This window comes from Tupaia chinensis, unplaced genomic scaffold, assembly GCF_000334495.1.
Source record: "Tupaia chinensis unplaced genomic scaffold, TupChi_1.0 Scaffold144466_1, whole genome shotgun sequence".
Taxonomy (NCBI): Eukaryota; Metazoa; Chordata; class Mammalia; order Scandentia; family Tupaiidae; genus Tupaia; species Tupaia belangeri.
In genome coordinates, this window is record NW_006204325.1 from 1 (window position 1) to 9,380 (window position 9,380).

Genomic DNA, 9,380 nt, shown 5'->3' on the forward strand with positions numbered 1-9,380 from the left:
GTTAATCAAAGGTTGAATCCTGGAGATGCACCAAGAATTCAGAAGTAGGTGGAAAATCAGGTGTCCTGGACATGACATGGGAGTCAAAACAGTGAAGATCTAAGGACAGAGCAGGTCAACTGTGGTTCCATGAGGACATCACAGTAGTGCTGCTGTGAGGTGTGGACCACACGACAAGCCAGCCAATGAGTCTGGGGGTCTCCTAAATACATATCTTTTTGGGATCCCAGACACTTTGGCCACCAGTAACAGAGGCTATTTAGTCTCTGGAAGTTACTGTGAGAATATCAAAATGCACTTTAGTATTAAAACTGCCCTTAACTCGAGCACTGAGACTTAGATGCAAACAAGACACATGGAGAAGTGCAGGGCAAGTAATTTATTAAAGCAAGACGTTGAAACCTTTACATTTTGCATTGGAAATTAGGTATCATTGGAGGACAGTGGAAACAGAATATAATATCTTGCAATTAGAGACACTTAGGAAGCATAACCTTTACATATTGCATTGGAAATCAGGTATCATTGGAGGATAGTGGAAACAGAATATAATATCTTTTGTAACTAGAGACACTTAGGAAGCATTTCCACCTGTAATAAAAAATAAAGGAAAATTGGAGTCAGTCATGGTGCATGCCATGAATGATAGGGAACAGCCTTTCCAAAGTCAGGAAAACAAATCTTGAAGTGGCCCAAGAATGTGGCTCAGATTTCTAATGGAAAGGAGAGAGTGAGAAGCAGGACAGAGTAGTTAGAAGTTACATTCTACGAGGTTTGGGGAAAATGAATTTCATCCACTATTACCCCCATGGGAGATCCAGGACTAAAAGACGGGAGATAGGACTGGGATGGGACTGTGAGACTCAACTTTCAGGAAACACCCAAACACCAGGTGGGAATTCTGCCTCTGGCCCGGGTCCTTTTTAACAATGAAATTATAGCTTTTTTGGCCATCTGCAACTAAATTTCAGGACATAAACCCAGAAAGAGACAAGCCAAGAGGCCCTGTTAAACATTTGGTTTCCTGATAAAGACAAAATGTAGGTATTTCAGGTATTTCAATGTAGGATATAATGCAGCACAGGGCTACGCTTTGGCGATGGTTATGAAGTCATGTCACAGGAAGATAACATGAGGTATAAGGAGCTGGGAGTGGTCTCCTGGCTCTGCAGAGGCTGCCAGAGACACCCCCCACACACACCCCCCAGCTAACAGAGCTGCACCTGACAGAGGCCAGCTCCAGTCTTCTCCCTCTGTCTCCCTGTTCAATAGCCCCAAGACTCCCATAAGATTCCTTAGGGCTTGTGCCCACTGAATAAGTGGACCTCATCTTCAGCAAATCCCAGGTAACACAAAGCAGCAGGGCTTGGTCCTCCAACCTCCTTTCATGGGGCCCCAGCTATCCTTCCATGAAGGACACTGAGAAACCTGGTATCCAGAGGGGGTGACCAGAGAGGAGGAACATGCCCAGGAAGCTGTGAGCAGGCGAGTTCAATTTAGCCGCTGTCCTGATATATTCTACCCTGTGGTCTGAGTCACCTGATTAAAGGTGAGCAGCAAGGCAGGAACCCTACGTGAGACCCCATGGAACAGACAGCTAACCTCACTCCTGGCTGTGGAGCGGATAAGAAGCCTGTATGCATAAAGGAGAGAGAAATTACCAGTATGTGTTTAATTTTACGTATGTCTTCTCTGGGCATCTGATCAATGCATTGCTTCACTTGCAACTTTGCCTGAACAGCATCTGCTGGTGCATTAAACGCTTTAAGTCTCTTCTCATACATCCCCATAGGCATGGTTAAGATGTTTTCTGTATCAATAACAACAGCTGGACAGACCATTGCATTGGCTGGAACATAAAAGTAAAAAAACAATTTAGGTAATAAAAGTCATTTCCCCCATGGCTCCCTGATGTTCCACTAGTCAGTACCACCAAGGTTTTATGCTCCCATTGCATATTTGTGCTAATGACGATGTAAGACTCTCAAGGTCGAGACTTCTGCAAGATCACAAAGCCAAGGGCAGAGCTAGGTCTGGAAAACTGTTCTCTTGACACTCATTCAGTTTCTGCTTTTTGCAAAAGCTCACAGCTCTACTCTCTAAAACTCTGATTTACAGAATTTTGCTTTTCTTGGATTTTAAATAATTACCTATTAATAGATAACAGATAACAAAGTAACATTTTATTCAACACAGATACTGATGAAGAGGAGGTTTGGGTTTTTAACTTTCAATGTGAATGGTAGTGTCAGAATCTTACCAGAGATCAAAAAAATGAGAGTAAATCTGGAGAAGAGCAAACAAAATGGTTAAAAAAAAAAATGTTGAAAGACTATATTTTGAATCCAAGTCGGAGAAACTGGGGCTATGCATGGAAGCAGATAGAGCTCAAAAGTACAGTAAAAAGCACATTAGTTTTAACCAAAATTAGGAGCTTTTGAGGAACTGTGGGAAATTGGGATTGGCTCTTGCTCTGCAGTAATTTTCAGCATCCCCAGAAAGGTCCAAAAGCGGGAACCAGGGCTCGTTCCTGCCACTGCTGGCAAGTTTGGTGCGACCTGGATTCCTATCACTTTCTCTGGTCTGGATTTCCCACTCCCCCAAGTCTTTCATAACCAATCTGTACCTCAGAAGTGCCCTTCCAGGTCCCAATGTGACCCCTGAGCAGTTGACATCAAACTATGAGGAGAATTTGGAGAGAGAGATTCAAGCAATTCACAGAAAGAGAAGGTTCAGAAGTATGAGGTATGAGTTAAAAGATCTCACAGAGGTCAGATCAGTCCCAAGGATGGTTGTGAAACATGTAAAATATTGTTAAAGAATGAGTAGAATTAATTCTAGAAAAACAGATACCGTGGTGGTAATCATTTTAGGAGTTCTGCTACGATTTCCAGAACTACTCCTAGAAAACTGGTATGGAGAGCACTGGTGGATACCTTGAGCGCTGCTTATTCTCAGAGCCCAGGTGCTTGTTTCTTAAGAGATTCTGAGAGCACTGGCTCATTCTGACCTGAAAGCTCTCCAAAGACCCTTCTAGTTATATCATTTTATGAGACTGAACTTAAAAAGCCTTGAGCTCAATTCACACTGGAGACTCTGGGGAGGAGAATTTCTAATTATTAGACATTTGCTGATACCTGGAGCTCAAGTGAGGACATACAAAATCTTGCTCCACTCTCATAGCACTCTTGGTGGTAATAGTAAGCACCAATGATAAGAGTAGGCTTGGCAAGTGTAAGGATTTTTGTTTAAGCAAAGGACTGGTAATTGGCAGATCGCAGGTTCACAGCCAGTAACTCCCATTACATCCTGCTTCAGCTGAAATACAGGTCACAGCCAAGGAGTGAAGTTCCACCAACAGTTCCCCAAAGAGAGACACACACACATATATACACATATATGTATATATGTATGTATGTATTATATATATATATATATAAACACAGGAAAAGTCTTAAATTTTCACCTGTTCTGACCCTACACCATGCAAATAGGTTTCTCTGGTGTTGGGCTGGTGATAAATAATACTCACCCTGGTAGCAGCAAAAGGCCAGAGTGACCAGCAGGAGAGACACCCACAGCCTCATGGTGGTTAATTTTGCATTCAGCTTTAGCAAACAACGAGCGGTTTAGACTCGACCACAGGAGCCTGCAGTGCCACTGGGTTCCAAGACTATTTGTACCTGGTGAGCTTCACTGGTCCTGCCCACACAGGCTGTGGCAGATCACAAAGCCTGGATTCTAGCCCTGACTCCTCACCAAGGCTGGAGGTCTTCATCTCTGTTACATATATGACCTTCCCTCCAAGGAGTAGTACACAGATTAGCGCCCTACTGGAAATCTGCTCTTTCCTCCAGATGATTGTTTAGCTGTCTCTGGAAATAATTCCTGGAGTCTCAGCCTCAGCGAGCTCAATTGTTTCTGAGCATTGAATTTTTTGTTTTGTTTTGTCTTATTCTAAGTTTCTTGAAGAGAGCGAGATAGCCCTGATGGAATCATGCCATGCTGGGATCCTCCCTCCAGCCTTCTAGCCAGCCAGGAATCATGCGTGTGCTCGTGTTCAGAGCAATCCAAGATTTTTTTTTTTTGAAGAGGTTTTTTGCGCTCGCCAGACAGACAGAGAGAGACATAGAGACAGAAAGCGAGAAATCACCCCCCAGGTGGGATGGTCACGCCGCAATCCCTTCTCCTCCATTCTCCTCTCGGGATCTTGGGCACGCTCGCACACGCGCCCGGCGTGAGTTTTAAGCCACCGGGTCCGGGACGCCCGGTTCGACTACGTGGGGGTCCAGCGACATAGCCATTACGCTAACTGCTGGTTCCCAAGAGCAATCCAAGATTTGAACCCAGGTTTTTCAATACGTTCAGTATCACACAGTGCCATCCTACTATCTAAGCCACCACGGCTGAGCTGGAGCTTTGTTATCATATCTGTTCTTTGTGTTAGAACAGAGCTACAAGAAGGTTCTAACATCAGGAGGATAGAATTGGGGGGGGGGCATAAAAAGCTGGTGGACTAGACTTTTGCTATGGGAGAAAAGGCGCATAGGAAGAATCCCACTGGCCCTCCTCTGTTTGCCTGACAGGTGCACATTGGTAATATGTGAGCAAGTCTTATCTTCTCCCTTGACCCCTTCCATCACCACCATCTTCATCACATATGTACCTTAAAACATTCCTAAGAGCACCAGCAGTTGGCATAATGGCTATGTCACTGGACTCCCAGGTAGTTAACTGCAGTTCGAGTCCCGGACCTGATATGTTAAACTCACGCAGGGTGTGTGTGCATGCGTGTCCAAGATCCTGGGAGGAGAATGGAGAAGAAGGGATAGCAGTATGGCCATCCCCCCTGGGGGGTGATCTCTCCCTTTCTGTTTCTTTGTCTGTCTTTGTCTTTCTGGCAAATGCACATACCCTATAGCAAAAACCTCTTCAAAAAAAAAATAGTAATTCCTAATAATATCTCATTTTCAGAGAATTTCTTTTGGGAAAAAGAGCTTCTGTATCTCTTCCTGCTGGCCTTTCTATGTATTCTTAAAATGATATCACAGGAAAAGAAAACTACAGGCCAGTAACACTGATTAACATAGATGGAAACCTCTTCAACAGAATACTAGCAAACTAAATCCAAAAAATTGAAAGGGTTATACACCATGAACAAGTGGTATTTAAGCTTGGATATAAGAACTGCTCAACATAAAAAAAAAAAATCAATGAACAGAATTTACAACACTAACAGAATACAACAAAAAAATCACATGATTATTTCAGTATAAACTGGAAAAGTATTTGACAAAAATCAACATTCTTCCATAATAAAAACTCTCAATAAACTAGGGGAAAGAGGAAATACTTCAACAAAATAAAGGCCATATAAAGTACATATATAATACATTTATATATATAAATTCTCTCTCTCTGGTGAGTGTATGCACCCTCTGGTAATGAAAAAGAGAAAGAAAGCTCTGAGAGCCCATGACATAAAGTGTTTACAGAGATTCACAAAAATATTTGCATTAGGAAGTTTTTTAAACTAGCCTTTTTAAACTATATTATGGGGCACCAGCAGGTGGTGCACAGGTGGCTGGATCCCACATGGCTCACTTTGTGGTTTGAGTCCTAGACCTGGTGGCTTGAAAAATCACACCAGGTACATGCGCATGAGTGCCCAAAATCCCAAGAGGAAAATAGAGAAGGGATTGTGGTGTGACTATTGCCCAGGGCAGTGAAAGGAGGGGAGTCCTCCCTATTCCTGTTGTGTATACACACCCTATAGCAAATGAAAAAAATTAATAAATAAAATTATTTATTTAGTGAGAAAGAGAGAGCATGCACTCACAACTGGGTCCCAATGCCATGATTCACCCCCAGTACTAGCCAGCCGTAGATTATGGGAAAGTGTATGCCTATCCACTTGTCCATGTGGATTGCCTTGCAGAGTATCACATTTTATCATTATGCCACTGTCTGGCAAAATGTCTGCATTCGATACTTTTAATAAGCCACTTACAAGAAACAATGAGCAGTTGACTCCGTTTACGATGCTTTCAAATATTTTTGGAAAACTGGGGAATATAATGCTATTATTTGGTTGTTCCTAAATGAACAAAGCAGTGAATAAAAGAATGAGCTCAGAAACACAAATTCCCAGATCAAGTGCCACACGTGAGAGGTCTTCCAAAGGTTCATGGAAATGCATCTTGTGGTACAATATGAACAGATTTTCAATTTTTTGGTACTGAAACTCATACTTTAATATCACTTTTCCACAAACATTATGAAGTCCCCTCATAAATAATGTAAGATCTTCTAGATGTTGCCTACAAGAATTCTCACAGAGCAGTTGTGTTGTTTTCACTTCTGAAGTTACCTGGATTCTGAATGCCCTATTCCTCTAGATTTAATGTCAACAGGTCCTAGAACACCTTGTCTTTCCTAAGCCCTTTCATTAGGTGGACTAATTCATTCAACCAACAAAGTTTTTCTTCAGCACACAGCCCATGGCATAGTTTGGATACATTTGGACTTTTTGAAATTAGAATGATTTATTGATCCAGCCTCAGTGGGCCAATATAGGCAGCAACATAGTGTTCTGCAGTATTAGAAACCACATGGCCAACCACAGATTCAGATCCTTGGTTGACCTGGAACACGTTGTCCACTTGCACAGGTGCCCAAGATCCTGATGGCTGGAGGGCCAGGGAAAGGGTTTGTGGTCTGACAAGATCTGTCAAGGGTGCCTGTCTTTCCCCCCCTCTCATTCCTACTCATGTGCATGCACTTTATCATAAACGCACTTCTTTCAAAACTTTAGAAAAAAAAAAGTAAAGAAAGAATGAATTGAGCCAGCCCTATAGCACATTGATAACAATATATATATTGAGAACTGGATTCCACAAGACTGACCATGGTTTGAATCCCAGTCTTAGTGATTTGAAAAACATGGCCAGCATATGTGTGTGTGCGCCCAAATTCTTGATAGAGAGATGGTGGAAAAGCACTGTGCCTCATTGGGGGATGGTTTCTCTCTCTCTCTCTCTCTCTCTCTGTCTCTGTCTCTTTGGTCAGTACACCCTTTGTAATTTTAAAAAAAGAAAAAGTAAAATGGAACGTGTTTATTGATTGAGGAGTGAGGAGAAACTCAACCTTGTAGTGAGACTACATTGACTCCAACTTGTAAAGACTCATTGAGTTAACAGGTGAAAAAAACTCAGTGTAGTGTCTGGCCATAAATATTAACTGTTACAGTTATGTAACAAAAAGAAAAAATACAAATAAGTTAAACAAAAGAAGTAGTCTCTTTCTTAACATAAAATATCAAACCTGAACCTGAGCCACCAATAAGGAATGTGTCATTTTCCTAATAATAGCAAAAACTGCTTTACATAACCAGCAGATGGTGGAATGATTACACCATTGAACTCCCACATGGTGGACCATGGTTTGAATCCTGGATCAGGATGCTTGAAACATGCTGGGCACATTAGAGTACATGCCCAATTTCAAGAGTAGAATGGAGGAGAAGGGATTGAGATATGGCCATCCCCCTGGGAAGTTATTTCTCACTTTCTTTCTCTCTGTCTCTGTTTCTCTGGCCAGCACAAACTATTGAATAAATGCTTGTGTTTACCCCAACTTACTACCCAACTATATACCTTAGTTTAAATATTCATTATCTTCTCTTTTTTCTTTTCTTTACTTTTTTTTTTTTTTGACAATAGGGTGTATGCTTTCACCAGAGAGACAGAGAGAGTTAGTAAGAGGTAAAGTAAGAACCCGTGTGGGGTGTGGCTTATAAAAAAAAATCACTCTTAAATAAAAAATATGGTACAGAATCTCTAGTTCTTTTGACATTTTCCACAGATAAGAGAATGACTTTTCAAAATTTAATTTATTGTTTTATGGTCAGGTCTAGGTGACGATTATCATAGTTTTATATCTTCAGTGATGAATATTGAGGTCAACCCTGTAACCTAATGGTTAAGGGAGTCAGATCCCACATGGACAACAATGGTTCAAATCCTGGCTCTGACTGCTTGGAAAACATGCCATGTATGTACATATGTACTGCTTAAAATCTTGACAGGATGGAGAAATGGAAGAGAAGTGATTGTGACCTAATCATGCTTCATGGCGGGGGTGTGTGTTACTATTCCTCTCTCCATTTGACTCTCTATTTCTCTAGCAAGCACAGAAATCCTTTGGAATATTGTAAAAATAAACAAACAAAAGATAATGAATATTGGGGGTCCAGCAGGTGGTGTGATTGTTAAAGTGCTGGACTTCCATAAGACTGGCAGGTGGAGTCCTGGACCTAGTGGCTTGAAAATCATGTCACGTATGTGTGCATGCCTGCCCAGGATTCCAGGAGGAAAATGGAGAAGAAAGGATTGTGTTATGGCCATCCCACCTGGGGTTGGGGGTGGTTTCTTACTTTTCCTCTTTATTTTTTATGCTTTTCTATTATTTTTTGTGTGACATTTTTAATTAATTAATTAATTAATTAATTTTGTTGCATTTTCTTTTATACATTTTATCACATTATTATTAGTCTTACAAAGTGGATATTTCAACAGGTGAACATCTCTCCCTAGTATAGTTGATAAAACTACAAAATATTATCAACAAATAATACAACACCTCTTTGTACCTCTCTCTGTCCCTCTCTGGTGAAATCACACACCCTATTGCCCCCAAAAAACTTAAAAAGAGAAGATAATGAATATTAGAACTATGGATAAAAAACCAGAAAACCTCTATCTCTTGCCTACAGGAAACCCACCTCATGGATAAAGATATACATAGACTGTATAGTATAGGGTTGGGAAAAGGTTTTCCATGCAATAGGCAACCAAAAAGAGTTGGAGTTGTGATACTAAATTCTGAAAAAATAGGCTTTAAAACAAAAACTGTTGAAAGAGACAAAGAAGGGCACTATATTGTAGTAAAAGGATCAATAGATCAAGAAGATGTAATGCTTATAAATATCTATGCGCCCAACACAGGAGCACCCAAATATGTGAAGGAAAGACTGTTAGATCTAAAAGGGGAGACCAATTTGTTGGAGACCTCAACACTGCACATTCCCTCTGGACAGATCATCTAGACAAAAAATAGATAAAGAGATAAAAGATCTAAACTATACTATAAATCAAATGGACTTAACAGACATGTATAGAACTTTCCATCCTAAAACCATGAGATACGCATGTTTTTCACCCCCACATGGAAACTTTTCGAAGATTGACCACATCATAGGGCACAAAGCAAGCCTCTACAGATTCAAAGGCATAGAAACTATATCCAGCATCTTCTCTGACCATGATGGAATTAAACTTGAGTTTAATTTCAAGAGAAATCCTGAACAATATTCAAATACA

General features: G+C 40.9%; 1 protein-coding gene across 1 annotated transcript; it reads right to left on the reverse strand.

The window, feature by feature from the left end:
* Positions 1 to 491: 491 nt before the first annotated feature.
* LOC102474674 (secretoglobin family 1D member 2-like) lies at positions 492 to 3,765 on the reverse strand. The gene is made up of 3 exons (XM_006167030.2): positions 3,533 to 3,765; positions 1,662 to 1,849; positions 492 to 591 (listed from the first exon to the last, which is right to left on the reverse strand). Exons 1-3 carry the CDS (start codon positions 3,585 to 3,587, stop codon positions 565 to 567), a joined length of 270 nt encoding a protein of 89 aa, XP_006167092.2. The 5' UTR covers positions 3,588 to 3,765; the 3' UTR covers positions 492 to 564.
* Between the last annotated feature and the right edge of the window lie 5,615 nt (positions 3,766 to 9,380).

Excerpts from the sequence above, each read along its gene's own strand:
- LOC102474674 (XM_006167030.2), bottom strand. The coding sequence starts at position 3,587 with ATGAGGCTGTGGGTGTCTCTCCTGCTGGTCACTCTGGCCTTTTGCTGC. Across the intron at positions 1,850-3,532 it reads GGCCTTTTGCTGCTACCAGG|CCAATGCAATGGTCTGTCCA; the intron begins GTGAGTATTATT and ends TTTATGTTCCAG. Across the intron at positions 592-1,661 it reads GTAAAATTAAACACATACTG|GTGGAAATGCTTCCTAAGTG; the intron begins GTAATTTCTCTC and ends TTTTTATTACAG.